Raw genomic sequence first — 19,701 nt, 5'->3', positions numbered from 1 at the left:
TTTAGGTTAAATTTTATTGGAATATAGTTGATTTACAATGTTGTGTTAGTTTCAGGTGTACAGCAGTGTGATTCAGTTAGGTATATGCATATATGCATTCCTTTTCAAATTCTTTTCCCATATAGGTCACTAGAGATTGGGTAGATTTCCCCATGCTGTACTATAGGTCCTTGTCACTCATCCATTCCATATATATACATAGCAGTGTGTTTATGTCAATCCCAAACTCCCATTTTATCCCCTCCCCACAACATTTCCCCTTTGGCAACCCTAAGTTTGGTTTTGGAATCTTTGAGTCTGATTTTGTTCTATTAACAAGTTCCCCTGTATCATTCTTTATTAGATGTCACGTACTAGTGATCTCATATGATCGTTGTCTCTCTCTGTATGACTTAGTTCACTCAGTACGGTAATTTCTGTGTCCATCCATGTTGCTACAGATGGCATTACTTCATTTTTCTAAATCTAGAAGTTACAAGGTGTTTCTTTCTCCTTGGAGGAGTTGCCTGTAGCGGTTGTTGGGAAAACCACTTTAAAAAGTGGCTCCTTGGACAGTTAGCAGCAGTGTTGTTTGTAGGGGGTGGGGAGGGGGAGGTGTACTTGTTAGCTGAGAGCCACTTAATATTTTTAATCAGGAGTTCCTGTCATGGCTCATTGGAAATGAATCTGAGTAGTATCCATGAGGACGCAGGTTCGATCCCTGGCCTCGCTCAGTGGGTTAAGGATCTGGCATTGCCGTGAGCTGTGGTGTAGGTCATAGATGAGGCTCAAATCCCGAGTTGCTGTGGCTCTGGCGTAGGCCGGCGTTTACAGCTCCGATTCGACCCCTAGCCTGGGAACCTCCATATGCTGCACGTGTGGCCCTAAAAAGATTAAAAAAAAAACAAAACAACTTTTAAAAATCAACTTATCTGATTAAAAAAAGGTTAGAACTTATAAAATTTAGAAACGGTTAGAGTATGTATGCTTCCATGTATGTGTGTGTGTGTATATGTGTACATACACACATAGAAATTTCTTCATAAAATCTGGTTATACCACAGTTTTATACTAACCCTTTTAATGCTATTTTCTATGCCATTTTTGACAATACAGTTGTAAATAGTGACATAATAACTGCTGTGCTACTGAATAGTCTCTAATATTTTGCCATTTGAGATTCAAACAATATTTTTTGTATAAAAATCTTTGACTAGATCTCTGCTTATTGCTTTGAGATAAATTCCTGGATAGATTACTAATTCCCTGAAATTTGAACCTTTTAAAGGCTCTTCATCCGGTTATACAATCTCTCCCAAGGTGGCTCGTCCATTCTTGAATCTCTAGTGGGTTTTAACTATTAGGTTGTGACACAGAACTTTTATGAAACTATACCATTGGAAATGGACATATTTTAAAAAATAACATAGTTCCTGGTAAGAGAGTACACTACTTGCTTCCTTGACGATGTGCTTTTAGACACATGATCACATTTAATGCTCACAATGACATTTTCTGTTGGCACTTTTCCTTGATCAATAAGATGGGAGGAAAATGACCAAATAGCTTGTTTAAGGTCACATAACTCATCAAATCAAGCTCTAGGAATCAAGCATTGGCTTTTTGATTTCAAGGTTCATTTTCTTTTTCTTAGATGGTTGCAACCGTAACTTAAATCTTTTTTGGGGGGAGGGGTGGAGAATGAATAACTGGGAACAAAGAAGTGTGGGTGAGTTGTAAGCAGTAAGGAGGGGGTGAGAAGCAATTAAAAAGCATATTGTCTTGGGAGTTCCCGTCGTGGTGCAGTGGTTAATGAATCCGACTAGGAACCATGAGGTTGCGGGTTCGATCCCTGGCTTTGTTCAGTGGGTTAAGGATCTGGTGTTGCCGTGACCTGTGCTGTAGGTGGCAGATGTGGCTCAGATCCCATGTTGCTGTGGCCCTGGCATAGGCTGGTGGCTACAGCTCCGGTGGGACCCCTAGACTGGGAGCCTCCATATGCCATGGGAGCGGCCCAAGATATGGCAAAAAGACAAAAAAAAAAATATTGTTTTAGTTAAAAGAATTTACAAACTGACAAAACAGAGGGTTAGCAGGACATTTTAACCAATGAGTATTTATTAAAAGCCAGGGGTACACCAGGCATGATTCTTGTCTGGTAGGCTAACAAATACAAATGATGTAACCAATTCACTTATTAGCTTATTCGATTAAACAAAATACATTTCATAGAAATGATTATAAAATGCATTGTAGATAAACAGAATATCTTTTATATTATAGATCTTAGGGTACCTAAATAATTATTAATAAAAACCAGCCAGCCCATATGGTCAATAGAAGTTAGCAAACCACCATATATATTTTAGTCAGCAAAAGAGAAAAGCATGCTATCATCATCCTGAAATGGGTTTCAGCATTCACAACAGACATTCTGCTTCGAAATGAAAACAGTCCACCTACAATTTTTAAAATGCAGTTTTTCATCTTGCCTCAAAATCACTATTATGCTTTTTGGTTTAAACATTAGTTTTGGTTTCAAAGTAAGTTGAATTAGTACTTCAGTTTCACGTCTCACAGATTCTTGACCTGGGCTGGGTGAGAATCAGTTCTATTAAGTTATTAGCTAGAGGAACAGAACACAAAATGGGATAGTTTAAGCTGTTTTGTCTGATAATCTTGCCAGTACTCCACCGAGAAGTTAATATACACAGGCGACTTAAACCAGAACACGTGAACAGAAGAAACACAGACTAAAATGTTATTTGTTTAAAGCAAGTCTGTCCGTTTTTTTTTTTTTTTTTTTCTTTTTGGAGAGCCATGGCTAATTCTTTAAAGAACTCCATCAATCAAGTTTGTTGGCACATGATCTATCCATCCCTTAGTTTGCAGGTCGGTTAAGAGGGGTGTACAGGAGAGCAAAGGAGGGCAGAGAGGGCTCAAAAGGCCTGGAGTGGAGTGTATTTGCTGACAGTCCCATGAACCTGCTAAATCACAACCATCCAAGGATGTCCACTGGGCCCTTCCTGAGACCTCCAGAGATGGGTCTGTTTTCTTCAGGCAGCAGCATTGAAAACTTCCTCAGAGAGTGAAGGTCCACTTTTATTGCACGGGAACCAAAATTATTCCCTTTCCGTTTTGCTGAGCCGGAGACCACCAGGGGCAAGCGAGGCTGGGGACGCCCGTCTGCTCACTCTTCTGGCCAGAAGGGGGCGCTCCACCAGAACGCCTCGGGGAGCACCTACTTCAAAGGGAAAGTGCGAGGTATTCCATTGGCCCAAGCCATCTGGGCGGTCAGTCACCATTCTCGAGCAGCTTTTGTAAGTTGTTTTGTATCTTGAAATAAGAGAAAAACTCTTGTTATTATTAAATAGCATGGAGTATATTATGGGCATATTTGCTGTGGTCTATACAGATGCTTGAGACTAATCTGTTCTACTTTGAACAGACAGCTACACATGGGTTAAATTTCAACCGGGCAAATAAATGCAGTATCGTGGCATAGAATTCTGTTTGACAATCCACCTTAAAATGAAAAAAGTGCTGAGAATGAAAGATGGCACATAGGATGAAAATGTCAGTAGAGACGAAGAGAAACAGAACACAAGGCAATGGCAACACCAGGTGTGACCCAAATGCATTCAGAGACGATGGGAACCCAGTCTTGACAGAACCCATTTAGTGCTTTGACTCAGACAAACACCACAAATAAGGTCAAACACTCCTATTAGATACAATACTTTCCAAAAGACTGAGAATTTCATGGGAAACGTGCCTGTGTATCCGAGTACAGTGCTGGGCTTTAAAAATGCATGTGGTAAAATTTTGATGGGTAAACAAACTATAGAATTTACAACAGGAATTCTCAGGAACCAAAGCTGTGATGGGAGTAGGAGCCTGGCGGAACAAAAGAAAGAGAACATTGTCTTCTTTGGGAAGAACGTTCTGTGATGTTCTACAGGCATACCCAGGGTAAATGAAGAGAAAGACATCTGTCTTATCAGCCCGTGCTGGGAACGTCCTGTATGCTCACCTTGACCGAATGCCACACACACACAAGCAAGTTTTATGCATGAAACTAAGGGCCAGAGACACTATGTAACAAGACCAGTCACACAGTAAGTAGCAGAATAGGGAACAGAATGAGCAAGGCCAGGGATGGAACCCACGTCCTCATGGATGCCAGTCAAGTTCGTTAACCACTGAGCCACAATGGGAACTCCAGTATTTGCTTCTTTACTCATGAAAGCTATTGCTTTCATCCCCCATATACCTACTTCATATCTCCCTACCTCTCCCAAAGGACCAAAGATAAATGGGAAAACAGGAGTAGGAAGGTAGAAAAAGAACTGAAATAAAAGACTGATAGCCGGAGTTCCCGTCGTGGCGCAGTGGTTAATGAATCCGACTGGGAGCCATGAGGTTGAGGGTTCGGTCCCCAGCCTTGCTCAGTGGGTTAAGGGTCCGGTGTTGCCATGAGCTGTGGTGTAGGTCACAGATGTGGCTCGGATCTGGTGTTGGCCAGCGGCTACGGCTCCAATTGGACCCCTAGCCTGGGAACCTCCATACGCTGTGGGAGCGGCCCTGGAAAAGGCAAAAAGACAAAAAAAAAAAAAAAAAAAAAAAAAAAGACTGATAGCCAAAATGTTTAAAACACAAAGACAAAAACCCCAAAAGTCAAACAAAGGAAATAAATGGGCAATTTACAGAAGAAAATCCATATGGCCAATAAATACGTGAAAAGATGCTTAGCAGCAGTAGTCATCAGGAAAAAGCAAATCCAAACCATGAGGAGATCTGACTTCACACTGTTTAGACTGGTAGGAGGGGCCAGAGTGGCCTGAGACGGTGCGCATCTTAGAGAACTTGAGGAGACCTCTGAAGCCAGATGGCCCAGGACCCCCATCCCCTTCTCCAGCTCAGCATGCAAGCCAAACATGTCTAAGCATTTCATTGATTCAAAAAAAAAAAAATTATCAGCAACTAACATTATAGAAAGGGAAACTATTCTGATGGCTACCCCATTCTTTCTCCAGGCTAATTGTGGATTTCCAAGAGAAAAAGTTTTCAAGTTTGCCCACAGATACAATGAGTCAATGGAAATTTATCTGTCAGGTCCTGGTTTAGAACATGAGTCTGCAGACTCCTTTGCTCTCCATACTTGAGTGATTAAATGCTAGATATGATTTAGTAACCCAGGACAAGCATAATTTGACTCCTTTGTATTTCACCTTTCTTCCCAAGAAGAAACTGCTCTATTATGCAAGGCTACTGGGCGTTTGTGGCAGCGATTCGAATTGAAGAATTCACCCTGAACCTTGAATGATAAAGGTCAAAATAAAGCATCAGGTGGAAAGGGAGAGACACACTGAAAGACGTAGTAAGAAACATGAGCTGGGTTTAACTTGGGAATGTTTCTAGGTGCCTACTTTTGTCTCTTGTTCACCCGCCTATTCAGTGGCCGTATCCCCAGGGTTGGATCCTGAGGAGCAAAAAGCAGAGAGCTTCTAAGCACAGCTTTGGCATCAGATCTGCTTCAGATTCCAGGTCTGCCAACTCCCCAGGTGTGTCTCCTTGAGCCAGTTAACTTGAAACTTGGATTCTTTTGTCCAATGGGAACAATGACATACAGCAAGCATACAGAGACTGAATGCAAGACTTTATGTATAGCAACAACCCGTCTGGGTGGAGTTGAGGCTGCTCTCTCTGGTCGGGACACTCCCTACTGTGTCCCTCCCCCGAAGCCCGTGTCAGCTGTCACTTACCACCATTGGGCCCTGGGATACAGAAAGTTATTTCTAACCTAGGAGGAAAACTACAAGGTTGACTAACAAAGAAAAGAAGGTAGGAGGCTATTTGTGGGAGATCCCCTGGCTGGGTTTGCTCATCTACGTTGTCTGTTGCACGCCCCTGAACTGGGGCGGTCGACAGGCACTCCCACAACTGCCGGCAAGACAGGAAAGCAAGCTGTCACCTTTTCCAATCTCATTATGTTGGCTGTAAGCTCTTGGCAGAGGACTTCCACGTTTAACTGCACTTGTGATCCCAGGCCGGAGGGGGCTGGCTGTCTGTAAGACCAAAGAGAAAAATCATTGTGGGTAGGGACAGCCAAGGAAGAAGTGGAATGAACACTTCTTAAATTTATTTAAACAGAAAGCTAGGTTATAGGAGAAGACAGTGTGCATTTAAGTTGGTAACATAGAAAGGCCCTGCAGTGATCCCCCACTCCAGACTAGATGTTCAGGGGACTCATTCTTCCAAGCTGAGCTGGACATCTCTTAAGCTATTTTTGGTTTAAGTGGCTGTGTTGTGCCTTGGCTTCCAAACAAAAAGCAATTATTCTCAAGCATGTGGTTTCCTAGACCCCTTTTATTAACTCCTCGTATCCTCTCTCTGCCCGTGACAGCACACACCTTGGCAAGAATTATTCTTCTCAGTCGTATACGTATCGTTTATGGGAGAAGCAACCATTTACTGACGGTTAGAAGAAAACTTCTCCTGATGTGTGAGACTTCTGTAGTTCCTCCTTTGGGACCTGCCGTACAAATGCAGTTGCCCTTGTCTTGTCATTAACTGACTGATGTAGTCACTGTTGATCATTTGACTGTTAAAGGCTTGGGCTCTTAATCTGGCCACCACTAGGGTCCTGTACCAGCTAAAACTGGAGGAAATTTGAAATGTGTGTACATTTTCCCGGAGAGCTGCTCTGAAACCATTTCTCAGATTTTCTTGTTAAGGTTAAGAATCATGGTCTGTATCTCCTCTCTCTTTCTTGGTTGTGATTTTTTTTTTTTTTTTTTTGCATTTTAGGACCACACCTGCAGCATGTGGAGTTCCCAGGCTAGGGATGAAATCAGAGCTGTAGCCATTGGCCTATACCATAGCCACAGCAATGCCAGATCTGAACCGAATCTGTGACCCACACCACAGCTCATGACAATGCCAGATCCTTAAGTCACTAAGCTAAGCCAGGGATCGTGTCTTCATGGATGCTAGTCAGATTTGTTTCTGCTGAGCCTTGATGGGAACTCCCTTGGTTGTGATTTAATTTTAGCTGTCATGTTTTCAGATGGCATTGACTGGTCAATTTTATATGGGATCCACTTTTGATATTTGGTAGCTTTTTGATGACTATCTAAATATTAAGAAAGCAATCAGATGTTTCTCAGTTGAGTAGCACTGAAAGTTTTTTCTTTATCCTTGGTCTATAGTGTCAAAATCTTAGATCCTAAAAAGGAAGTTGAATCTAAATCTTGTGTTTTCTAGATGAGGGATCTGAGACTCAGGGTACTGATTTCTTCACATGAACTTCTGACAATCTACAGGCTGTGAACATAATAACAAAGCTGGTACGAGGCATATATTCAAATGGCGGGTTCTGTACCGATGACAACAGTGAGATTTGCAAGTGTGGCTTTAGCTACCTGGGCACTATGGATGGATGGCCCTGGATAAAGAGACTGAGGAAGCTGAGGTCCTGTAAAATTACTTTGTTAATGTCCCAGCATAGGAGGGAAATTAATTCCCTGACCTCATGTCATATGTGACCTTTGTGATTTTTATTCCTTCATTTATTTATTTTTTTGTCTTTTTGCCATTTCTTGGGCCGCTCCTGCGGCATATGGAGGTTCCCAGGCTAGGGGTTGAATCGCAGCTATAGCTACTGGCCTACGCCAGAGCCACAGCAGCACAGGATTCGAGCCGAGTCTGCGACCTACACCACAGTTCACGGCAACGCCGGATTGTTAACCCATTGAGCAAGGGCAGGGATCGAACCTGCAACCTCATGGTTTCCAGTCAGATTTGTTAACCACTGCGCCACCACGGGAACTCCTTTTATTCCTTTAAATGTTGTTTTTCAGATTGTACCACCTGCTGGGTTGATGATTTCAACAGTAGAATAAATACTCCATTTGCCTTTCATTAGTGGAATTTCCCCCTCATCATCACCAAGCTAATTAAATCATAACAGGATGTGAGGTACATTTTCCTAATACAATCAACCCCTTATATGACGGTGAACTTACAGTCTGTAGTAATGCAGTGTCGCCTCCTAGCTCTGAGCACATTAACATTCTGAACAACAGGAGACAGAGTAAGGGCAGGGTTGGCTCCATCACAGCCCATACATTACACTTCTGTATTATTGGTTCAAATGCATATTTATGCTTTAAAAACAACCTGCACTAGCATATGCATAAGCCACAGAACAAGGTGTTTAGGTAACTGTTAGAGTTTTAAGAAAGGCCCTAGAGGAGTTCCCTTGTGGCACAGTGGATTAAGTATCTTGCATTGTCACTGCTGTGTCTTGGGTCATTGCTGTGGTACACTTTTTTTTTTTTGGGTCTTTTTAGGGCCACACCTGTGGCATATGGAGGTTCCTAGGCTAGGGGTCGAATCAGAGCTGTAGCCACTGGCCCATGCCACAGCTGCAGCAATGAAGAATCCGAGCCGTGTCTGTGACCTACATCACAGCTCACAGCAATGCCAAATCCTCAACCCACTGAGCGAGGCCAGGGACCGAACCCATGCCCTCATGGATGCTAGTCGGGTTTGACAACTGCTGAACCACGACAGGAACTCCAGGTTTGATCCCTGGTCTGGGAACTTCCTTGTGCCACAGGCATGCCCCCCATTCCACCCCGCCCCCCAAAAGGCCCTAAAATTGTGTAGGATGATAGTTCTCAAAGTGTAGACTCCAGCCCAGCACCAGATACTGGGAGCAGGGGTCCTGATGGCCTTCACGAATAAGCCCTCCAAATGATTCTTGCACACACTGAAAATATCCGGGATGCACTTTTAGGCTCTTCCTCATGAGCAAGGAACCACTGGTGGACTGAGAAGTCTATGGTTTTTGTAATCACAGACCTCAGTCCTGATTCTGTGACAAACTTTAATAAGACATTAAATTAACTCTCTCTCCGAGTCTCAGTTTCCTCATCTATAAAATGGGAACAATAGCTATCTTATAAGGTTATGGTGAAGATATAATGGGAGGAAACTGTACTTGTGTGTAAATGCATCTATTCTAGTAGTCTCATGGTTCGTACTATGTAAAGAAATATCTGTACTTTTAAAACTTGGGCTAAAAAGTATGCTTTTAACATGAAATGATTTACTTTTAGGGAATGTGTCAAAAATCCTCATGTAAATGGATTTAAAGGTGTGCTCTCAATGTCAATAGTTTGTTTTTTTTCTCTTTTGGGGCCGTACCCATGGTATATGGAGATTCCTAGGCTAAGGGTCTAACTGGAGCTACAGCTGCTGGCCTACACTATAGCCACAGCAACGCCAGATCTTTAACCCACTGAGCGAGGCCAGGGATCAAACCCACAACCTCATGGTTCCTAGTCGGATTCATCTCCGCTGAGCCATGATGGGAACTCCTTAATGTCAATAGATTTAATTAGGTTTTAAAAATAGTGTGGTAGAAAATCTTTACAGATGCATTCAACTGATTACATGGATCTCTATAGAGGTCAAGAGTTTTATAAATAAATGAGTTTATATAAACCCATTTACGTATATAACTCTTTGTCTAAACTCATTTATATAAAGAGGTATATATGATGAAATATTCCAATTACTTGAATTGTTTCTCTTCTATGCATATCTTGACTCACTGCCATTTTATGAAGATAAACTTGAATATTTTGATACACAGGCCAAGGTCACAATGGAGTCTTGAGATAAGAGAACAAGATAACGTAGGAGTTCCCGTCGGGGCTCAGTGGTTAACGAATCCGACTAGGAACCATGAGGTCTTGGGTTGGATCCCTGGCCTCGCTCAGTGGGTTAAGGGTCCGGCATTGCCGTGAGCTGTGGTGTAGGTCGAAGATGCAGTTCGGATCCTGCATTGCTGTGACCCTGGTGGAGGCCGGCAGCTACAGCTCCAATTAGATCCCCAGCCTGGGAACCTCTGTATGCCACGGATGCAGCCCTAAAAAAGACAAAAGACCCCCCCTTGCCCCCCACCCCTCAAAAAGAGAGAGAACAAGATAATGTAAAATTAGGCTTGTTTCTTGGCTTATCACTGGAGACATGACAGCAACTCAGGAACATGCAGAGTCAGGTCATTCATTCTTTTCTAGGACTCTCCTCCCTCTTTACTTTCCATATACACACTTAGTAAAATGTCTCTTACAGAAATATATCCTCAACTAATGTTCGCTAGGAAGGAGGCCAAGCTCAGATCAAACATTATACTAATGTGAACAGCAAGCAGATGAGAGCACTGGAGGGAGCTGTCTTACTCGGGCTGGTGGGTGTCCACAGTGGAGGTGAGTGACCCCAGCTGTTCCTCCAGCGTATTAATTCTGTATCTCATGTAGAAGGTCGAGATGATTAGTGCGCAGACACTGGGAAAGGATAAAAGAAACACTCTCAGTAGGTTCCTGGCCAGGATCTAATGGATGTTCATAAAACAATAAACTCAGAGGCAACACTTTACGTCTGAAGCAAGCTCTTTTCCAAAATAACGTGGCTCAAGAGACTTTACACAGACTTTTTTTCAAGACTGATAGTTGCCACTAAACTTGAGAACTAGAGGACACTGAAAAGTCTCTAGTGCCTCAATTGAAAATAATGGCCACTCCGGGGTGTCATGCAAGGCCAGCCAAGGTCGATTACCCAGCTGGTGCTTCTCTTCCCACCAGGTACTGTCGAAGGCCCGGGCCAGCAAGTGTCCAATCCTGTGACTCAAAAATTCCCTGCTTTATCTGGAAACCAAACTGGGTGTGTCCTTCTGGGTTATAAGGAACAGCCTAGAACTAGGTCAGGCTATTTTTAGAACAACTGGTTATAGACTGGAAGCTGAGAGGGAAGTTAAGCTGATGCCCAAGTTTTCAATAAAGGGGATGCAATGTGCTGACCAAAAGTTGTTTTGGTCTCTATCCGGAGGACACAGAACAGATGGCAAAATAAACAACAGGAACAGGAGTTCCCATTGTGGCTTGGTGGTAATGAACCTGACTAGAATCCATGAGGATACAGGTTTGATCCCTGGCCTCACCCAGTGGGTTAGGGATCCAGCACTGCAGTGAGCTGTGGTGTAGGCTGAGGATGCAGCTTGGATCCCACGTTGCTGTGGCTGTGGCTGTGGCTGCGGTGTAGGCCGGCAGATAAAGCTCTGATTCGACTCCAAGCCTGGGAACCTCCATATGCCGTGGGTGCAGACCTGAAAAAAAAGAAAAAAAAGAAAAAAAAAAAAAAAGAAAAAAGATGCTTCATAATTCAGGAAACAATTTCCCGACTAAGAGTATCTATTCAGAATTTACTCCTCTGCTGGATCTGGCATCTTTTGCTTTTCCTTCCTGCTTTCTTGCTAGTTATTTAAGAATGGGATGAATATGAAAATGGGACCTAAGTTTAAGAAAAAAGATGCTGAAGTAGATAAAAATTGCCCCCCCCCAAGATTTGGGTCACATTAGAGACAACTGAGATTCCCAATAGTTCTTGGTAATGTGAGGAGATTATTCCTGTAGTGAAATGAATCATTTTCTTAAGTCAGAGTAAATACATTTACTTACACAATTGCATAGAATATAAGAATCTGGTGGAGAGTTGGACATTTCTGAGACTTTACTCTGTGTACAATTCCACTGAGTTCCGACTGACCTGTTGGATGGAAAACAAAAAGCGATTGCTTTATAATGATAACGTCTCCTTCATGCAGGAGTGTCCCTTATAAAGAAGTCCTTGAGAGAGGGAATTATTTCCAGGTAATAGAAAGCAGAGAAAATACGAAGCCAAGCCTTCGGTTCTTCTTTTAACCAGTGGTTACAATTCCTTCCCACAGGTGCCATTCAATACCTATTTGGTGAGAGCCTTCTCTGTGCCAAGCACGGCGATGGGGTGGCTGGTGAACCAGACTGACACCATCCTTGATCTCCTAACAGCACAGCCGGGAACCACTTATTAGAATCATCAGTAAATAATAACTAATGTGACTTTTACTGGTGATGCGTGAATCACAGTCTCAACGTATCCAGAGTAAGGATGGGTCCTCCATGAAGGCTGTGCATCTTTGTCTCCCCCACAGTAAAGCAGGGAACTGGGTATGGTTTGTTGAGTGATTAAATGAATTAATATGCAAAAGCCTATAGCAGGAAGGGAGGGGAGGAAACGGGAAAGGCAGTCTTAAAATGAAACGTTTGAGGATCCCGTAAAAATTGCAAGCAAATGCCCCTACCGTCCCCCAGAAAAATCCATTCCTCACCATGTGTGGGAAGACTCTTGGCTTTGCCTTCAGGCACTCTGTTCACGAGGGCATCTGTCCGAGTTGGTTTTGCTTCTCCCTTGGACACGTTGAGAACTGTCTGGGATTCTGTCACATGGAAATCTAGCAAGCCGAAACGTGGCTGGGTGAGTTTTCTCCCCAGTGCATTTCAATGCATAGGATCAACCACAAAGCAAATCAATCCCTTCATATGTATAAGGGCCAAGAATATAAACAGATCATCTCATAGGCTGGTTGAGTGGTTTGGGGATGAAATCCAGTACTCAATTTAAGCAAAGAAGTCATAAAATGATACACGAGCAGTCTGTCCTTAGCCCACTGACTGGGGGGAATGCTTCAGCTGTAATAATTAAAAACATCACTACAGAAGAGGTAAGAAAATATTGTATGTTTCTGTCTTTCAACCACCCCAGGATTATGTCTGTTTAAAAGAGATCTGTTCCATGGTCATAAAGGGAAACGGATTTTTACCATGTAGGCAATTCCTTTTCCTTGAATGTCCCAACCACCTCTTCTTTAGAGTCTCCACTTAATTATTAGCTCCAAAGATGTGTTGGGTTTTGGTTGGTTTTGGTTTTTTAGGGGTGAGATAAAGATGGATTGTGGACAGTTCAATTTCAGTCAAGACACAGAAATCTCTCAGACCTCGAGAGTTCTCAGATTCAGGAGTCTGAGATCCAGAACTGCTGTATCCCTCCATGTCCTGCCTTCTTTGCCGAACCACTCCATCCAGATCCGAGAATTCATCGTTGAAATCCTGAGGGGAAATAGGAAGAGAAGAGAAGCCCATTTTCCCTTATTCAACAGACAGGCCTTTGGAACCTCCAGCCTTTTCACTTAGGCTTAACGTATAGGACATGGAAAAGGAAGGGCTGCCCCATGCTAGTGGGCTGGCCCCGCAGATCACAGAGCATCTGGTTACTGAGACAGATTGTTCTGGGCAGTTAGAATTCTGTCGACCAACAGTAGCCAACTTGTTTGAAAGAGCAAATGGCCAGGAAAAAAACCTGAAATGGTGATGACAGAAAAGCTTCCAGGCGTAAAGCTGCCTAAGACTCATTAGCACTTTGTAATGAGAAAAAGTGACTGAACAGACACACTGAAGGAAGTTCGAAATGCAGAGAAAGGTATTTTCAAATCACTTAAAAAAAAAAAAGTTTTGGGAACAAGAAGGAAGATGCCTAGCAAATGAGACTCGGAAAGGAAAGCTTTAGTTTTTTTCTTCAACCAAATCAAAACAGGGTCACTGTTGTTACTTCTAAATGACAGAAGGGTGACAGAGGAGAAGAGAAAAAGCGTGGAAACTTTACCACTTTGCCCCCAAAGTGCTTAAGAACCAAGAAGAGAAGGCATCATTAAAATGTCCCATCAAAGGTACAATTAGGCGACCTTTTCACAATTTAGTTAGCGGCCAAGAAGAGGGGACGTGTCTTGTAAGCAAATTACCAGCCTGTCCCCTTCAATGTGCTGTCTCTTGATCCTTTCAACAGTCATTTCAATCTCATGCAAGAATTTATAGGGGAAGGAAAATGGAAAAATTCAAGTCTCTCCTATTTCATACTTATTGGATGCCTAGCATAGATAAGACAGTATGCCAAAGCCACACACACACACACACACAATCACCCCTCATCTTCACAGCCTCATCAGGAGGTTGGCACTTTACTGGATAAAGAAACTGAGTCAGGGCAGTTCAAGAGCTTGTCTGATGGCATAGCTCAGCTGGGTGGAACCCAAATTTGAAACCAGGTTTGTTGGATTCCAAGTCATGCGTTTCCATCTATTGTGAACTGTTTCCCACTCCTTTTTTTTTTTAAGGTACATTTAAAAAAAACCCTTGAGATAGAATTCACCATTTTAAGTATACAGTTTAGTAGTTTTTAGAGTAATCATGCCATTGTATAACCATCACTACTGTCTTATCTCACAATATTTCCTTCTCCCCCCAACCAAAGAAATTATTTACCCACTCCCAGTTTCCCCCTCCTCCCATCCCTTGGCAACTACTAATGCAATGCCTCTGTGGATTTTTATACTTTCGACATTTCATATAAATGGGATCATACAATATGCGGTCTTTTATGTCTGGCTTCTGTCACTTAGCATAATGTGGAAAGGTCCATCCATGATATATTATGTATCGGTAGTTCTTTTTCTGGTCAAAAAATATTTCATTGTATGGATACCTTACATTTGGTTTATCCATTATCAGCTGATGGCTATTAGGGTTGTTTCCACTTTTTTATATTAAAGTATATAGTTGATTTAAATGTACAGCAAAGTGAATCAGTCATAAACATATATACATTCTTTTTTTTTTTTTTTTTTTGTCTTTTTGTCTTTTGTTGTTGTTGTTGTTGTTGTTGCTATTTCTTGGGCCGCTCCCACGGCATATGGAGGTTCCCAGGCTAGGGGTCCAATCGGAGCTGTAGCCACCGGCCTACGCCAGAGCCACAGCAATGCTGGATCCGAGCCGCGTCTGCAACCTACACCACAGCTCACGGCAACGCCGGATCGTTAACCCACTGAGCAAGGGCAGGGACCGAACCCACAACCTCATGGTTCCTAGTAGGATTCGTTAACCACTGCACCACGACGGGAACTCCTATACATTCTTTTTTTATATTATTTTCTATCATGGTCTATCTCGGGAGATTGAAGAGTTCCCTGTGCTATATAGTAGGACCTCGTTGCTTATCCATTCTTTTTTTCTTTTTTTTTTTTTTTTTAGGGCTGCACCTGCAGCATATGGAAGTTCCCACGCTAGGAGTCAAATTGAAGCTGTAGCTGCCAGCCTGCAACAATACTGCCAGCCATAGCAACGCTGGATCCAAGCTGCCCCTGCAACCTCTGCCACAGCTTGCTGCAGTGCTAGATCCTTAACTCAGTGAGTGAGGCCAGGGATCGAACCCTCATAGAAAACAATAGGTCCCTAACCTGCTGAGCCATATTGGTAACTACAGCTTATCCATTCTAAATGTAATAGTTTGTCTCTATTCACAGTAATCAATTTGGGAACAATAATTTGAACAATAGGACTCTTTGGGGCTGACATTTTACCATCACAGGTACAAATCTTGTACAAATGGGGGGATCTACTTCCCATTGGAAATTTAGTCTTTGATCAACAAAGTCTAAGGGAATCCGAGAATCTCTACCTTGCACTTGGCCACTACAGCTTTCTTCTTTTACAGTTATTTCTGGGTATCCCTCATCTTCTCTACTAAGTTGTGATGAAGGCAAGAACTAGTTTTGCAGAAAGAGAAATTGGAAAGACAAAGAAAATGAACTTAAAGTTACCACAGGGGAGAGGGAAAAATCAGAGGCTTGCGATTAACCTACAGACACTACTATATATAAAATAGGTAACCAAGAAGGATCTACTGTATAGCACAGGGAACTCTACTCAATATTCTGTAATAACCTTTATGGAAAGAGTCTCCGAAAAAGAATGGGTTTATGTATGCATATAACAATCAATGCGCTGTACACGTGAAACTAACAAAGTGTTGTAAATCAACTTCAATACAAAGTTAAATAAAGTTTTTAAAAAAGCAACTCGTTTTGATTTTTCCTGGCGTTCTTATGGGTACACTAGCCTGGTGCTTTGAACATAGAAGACACTCAGCGACTTTTGGAATGAATCATGCCCTACCCAAAGAGACTAGTGAATCCCTCTAAAACAACACCGACAAACTGCAAAATTTTAAGAATACCTTCAGGGACCAGTAACTGGCCAGGAGTGCCCACTACCACCTTTCTTTTGCAGGACGCCCCTTCAGTTTACTTGGAAAAGTTTATGGGCTCTTACAGTCCCCGCTTCTTCAGGGCAGAAATGCTCTGTTTCTTCAACTTTGCCTCAAATATCGCTGTCCTTAGTTCCAAACATAAAAATGATTTGACACCCTGGTCATGTGTAAGGAGACGCTGCGACTGCCGTATTCACTTTCTTTGCATGTGGATAGTCAGTTACGCAGGCAACTCACCAGAGGCAGAGATGAAGGGCGGTCTGCCCGGAAACTGTTTTCAAGGGAAGACGGATTGGGGCTGTTGCCAATGCTTGCATTCTGCAATGATTGAAACGAAACTGTTTTCACAAAAGGAAAAAAACAGATCAACAATGAAACTGTAAGAAATACAGAATGGAGCCAGCCACTGAGGCTCAGGGCTGTCATACTCACTTCTAAGTGTCCACACACAGATTTTAGCAGTTTGTAAGTTGAATCTCTGGAGAGTAAGGAGACAAATATGTACTGAAAAACAAAATCATCATTGTTAACAGATACTGCCTGATGAGAAGTGAGAGTTAAATTTATCTGTCTGTATATATATATATATAATTTTTAAAAATTTTCAAATGATGTAGACTATATTCTGGGCAGAGTCTACCTTCTCATTCTGCTCACACACAGCTTTTATTCTATTCCTGGCATAAAGTGAATCTGTTCTCCCACAATAGCAACAAAACCCTCAAACACACTTTAAATAATATAGAAAAGCCAGAAGTATTTGCTAGGTCCTCTTTAAAATTTCTCTCCCTCCCTTCCCCAACCCCCTTTAAAAAAAAAAAAAAAGGTATTTAACAATTCCCAAGGGTCTGCTTTCTCTGTTCTGACCTAGATTTCCATTGAAAATTTCCCAGCGGCTCTTAATAGGCTTATTCTTTTTCAAGCCACTTCCAGATTCTTTCTTGTACAAATATAGAGATTTTTGAGTGGATGCTTTGAAATAAGTTATGGGAAAGAAGTAAAATCCGAGCTAGACAAGTAATTTGTAAGACAAATAACATAAAAACGATTTCACCATCAACCATATATTGAGAAAATAAAAATGCTCATGCTGTTCCACCTATTGGAGCCACAGAATCTTTTTACACCCCCTTTCCAAAGTTTGTAATTACCCTCTCACTTCCCATGAGAGAACCTGATGGACTTTTCCAAGCAAAGACCTTATTCCAAAGTAGGTAACGTTATGGGTTCTGGCATAGAACGAGTTGCAAATTTTGGCTCTGATATGAACCAAGTGGGTGATAGTGGGCAAATGGCTTATTTAGTCCCTCCTGGTTTGTTTCCTTACCTTTCTCTTAGTGTGGTAGTGTGGCATAAATGTGTAAAAATAAGGAAAGCCTTTTGGGTACACCTGGCAACAAGTACCTAATGCTTGTTAGTCGTGAGTTATTAAAAACAAACAAAACAAAACAAAACAAAAAAACCCCAAACTCAGTGTAGATATTAATGTCTGTCCTAGCTCATCAGAATAGCCTCTATTATCTCTCCCTCTCCTTCCCTCCTTAAATTATTCAGTGTGGTTAGAAATGAAATGCAGCTTTTCTGTTTTCCTAGAAACAGTAGGTAAAATATTAAAAAATAATTTCAAGGGAAAAATGAGTAACCAAACTGGTCCACTCCCTCTCCCCTGCCAAGGTGAAACACCACTCCCCGTGCAAATATTTCAGGTTGCACACGCCTGGGGCAGCCCAATAGTCAATGAACTTCTGTACCGCAGAGGAGTAGTTAAGGCAACCTGGAAACAAAGAGGGCCTGGGAACTGGTCCTGAAGCTGCTCCTGAATAGCAAGCTCAGGTTTCATGTCTCCGGCTTGGCTCTGGAGCCGCACTGATGAAGGTTATGCAGAGGCTGGCTGGCCCTGCCCCAGGGACTCCCCAGTATCACCCTCCCCGCACCCCTCCCCAAGCCCACCCCATGAACAAGGTAGTGGTGGTGGTGTTATAAATAATGCTAAAGACGTGAAATAGGTCCATTTAGCCTGACCTGACCTGATGGATGTTAGGGAAAGAATTTTATTTTTTTGACCTTGGTCAAACAAGTATAATGAAGTCAGCAGGAAATTCACAATTGGCAGCAATCACATTAGAATAAATCACCTTGTCAGGGGAAGCAACACTACACAAATGTCTCAAGGCTGTGATTTCATAAATGAGTCTCCTAAAAATTAGTCTCCTGATTCAGCATCGGAGGTGATGGTATTTATGGTTCAAGGTCTTGGTCCTTGGCAAGAAGCCCCAAAGGCAATGAGACCCAGAGTAGGATAAAGCTGGGTGCCAGGCCTGCTGCGTACTCACCCTGTCTGTGACCGTCGCTATAATCAGGGCATTTGGCACCAGAAGGGCAGTTTTGGTTTTCTTTATCAGGGTTACCGAGAAAGCTGGAATCGAGATCTGAAACAGAATCGCGGAGTTAATACGGGATCGGGCTTCGCAGAGCAGCACTTCAAATCTTTACGTTAACGGAAAAAATAAAAATAAATCAAAACCAGCAGCAAGCTCTCCACCCTCCATGGAAAAAAGGGATTCTTAAAGAGAGGCAAGGCTGTGTCACAGAGATCCTAAGGGGGTCTTTACAAAGCTGGAGGATAAATCTGGACCCTCAGAAGGGCTTAGTGGGAAACCTTTATCTTTAGACATGGGAATAGAACACAAAATGTGCCATCATTTGAAAGGGCAGCTGAAGGCGCTAAAGAAGGTACAGGCTTATGGCATCCACGAGCCTCGCTCTCCTCTGGCCTTGGGGAAAAGGCTGAAAAGCACTGGTGTAGCCGACTCATTATTGGACGGGAAGTCTGTGTCCTGAATTCTCAGTTCTGTTACTACCTACGTGACCTACTCAGCCTTGGAAGCTGTCCTTTCTGGACCTCAGTTTCCTGACTTTTAACATAGAGACAGTCTTACCTTCGTCCTGGGATTTTTTTGTGGATTAAGTGAGGTAATAGATTGAAAATGGCTAATGCTCAATCAAAATGTCATTCATTTCCTCATTTGTTTCATAAAAAGAGGATGGGTGAAATAAAAGAACTCTAAGTTCTTTTCTGGTTCAAACAATAAAGATGAACATCAGTGATAATTATAGCAGCTATAATTATCTCTACCTGTTTAGCAGATGGCAGTGTCTTTCAATTATGACAGTCCCATAAAGTAGATATTCTAAGAGATAAGGATATTTCCTTAGAGGTATATGACTTGCTCAAGGTTATAAACACAAGGTTACAAAGACAAAATCTGAGCCAATCTGATCCAAAATAAAGGTTCAGGTTTTTTTTTTCTTTCTTTCTTTCTTTTTTTTTTTTTTAGGTCCTCACTTGCAGCATATAGAAGTTCCCAGGCTAGGGGTCGAATCAGAGCTGCAGACGCCAGCCTACACCACAGCCACAGCAACTTGGGATCCAAGCTGCATCTGTGACCTACACCACAGCTAACGGCAATGCCGGATCATTAACCCACTGAGTGAGGCCAGGGATCGCATCTTCATGGATACTAGTCAGGTTCATTTCCGCTGTGCCACAATGAGAACTCCCAAAATAAGGGTTCATTTTGCTACAATGTACTGGAGGCCACAAAGAATGTCTCATAGGAGTTCCCTTGTGGTGCAGTGGGTTAAGGACCTGGTGATGTCACGGAAGCAGCTTGGGTAGGTGCTACAGCGTGGATTTGATCCCTGGCCTGGGAGCTTCCATGTGCCTCAGGCACG

The 19,701-nt window shown here is 42.5% G+C and overlaps 1 protein-coding gene across 5 annotated transcripts in view; it reads right to left on the bottom strand.

The window, feature by feature from the left end:
- Positions 2,069-19,701, bottom strand: part of GRAMD2B (GRAM domain containing 3) — a 108,619-nt gene continuing 90,986 nt past the window's right edge. For 4 of the 5 annotated variants that reach the window (XM_021079875.1, XM_021079888.1, XM_021079878.1 and 1 more), the window contains 9 exons: positions 18,300-18,395; positions 16,399-16,470; positions 16,204-16,284; positions 12,863-12,974; positions 12,197-12,319; positions 11,508-11,595; positions 10,233-10,337; positions 5,954-6,047; positions 2,069-3,315 (listed from right to left, as the gene is read on the bottom strand). In XM_021079875.1, coding sequence (XP_020935534.1) covers positions 3,274-3,315; positions 5,954-6,047; positions 10,233-10,337; positions 11,508-11,595; positions 12,197-12,319; positions 12,863-12,974; positions 16,204-16,284; positions 16,399-16,470; positions 18,300-18,395 — 813 coding nt within the window. In that variant the 3' untranslated portion in view covers positions 2,069-3,273. 5 annotated transcript variants of the gene reach the window in all.

The sequence above is a fragment of the Sus scrofa genome, chromosome 2, assembly GCF_000003025.6.
Source record: "Sus scrofa isolate TJ Tabasco breed Duroc chromosome 2, Sscrofa11.1, whole genome shotgun sequence".
Classification (NCBI taxonomy): Eukaryota; Metazoa; Chordata; class Mammalia; order Artiodactyla; family Suidae; genus Sus; species Sus scrofa.
The sequence above is the reverse complement of the archived record's forward strand: the minus strand, read 5'-3'. Positions and strand labels throughout refer to the sequence as shown.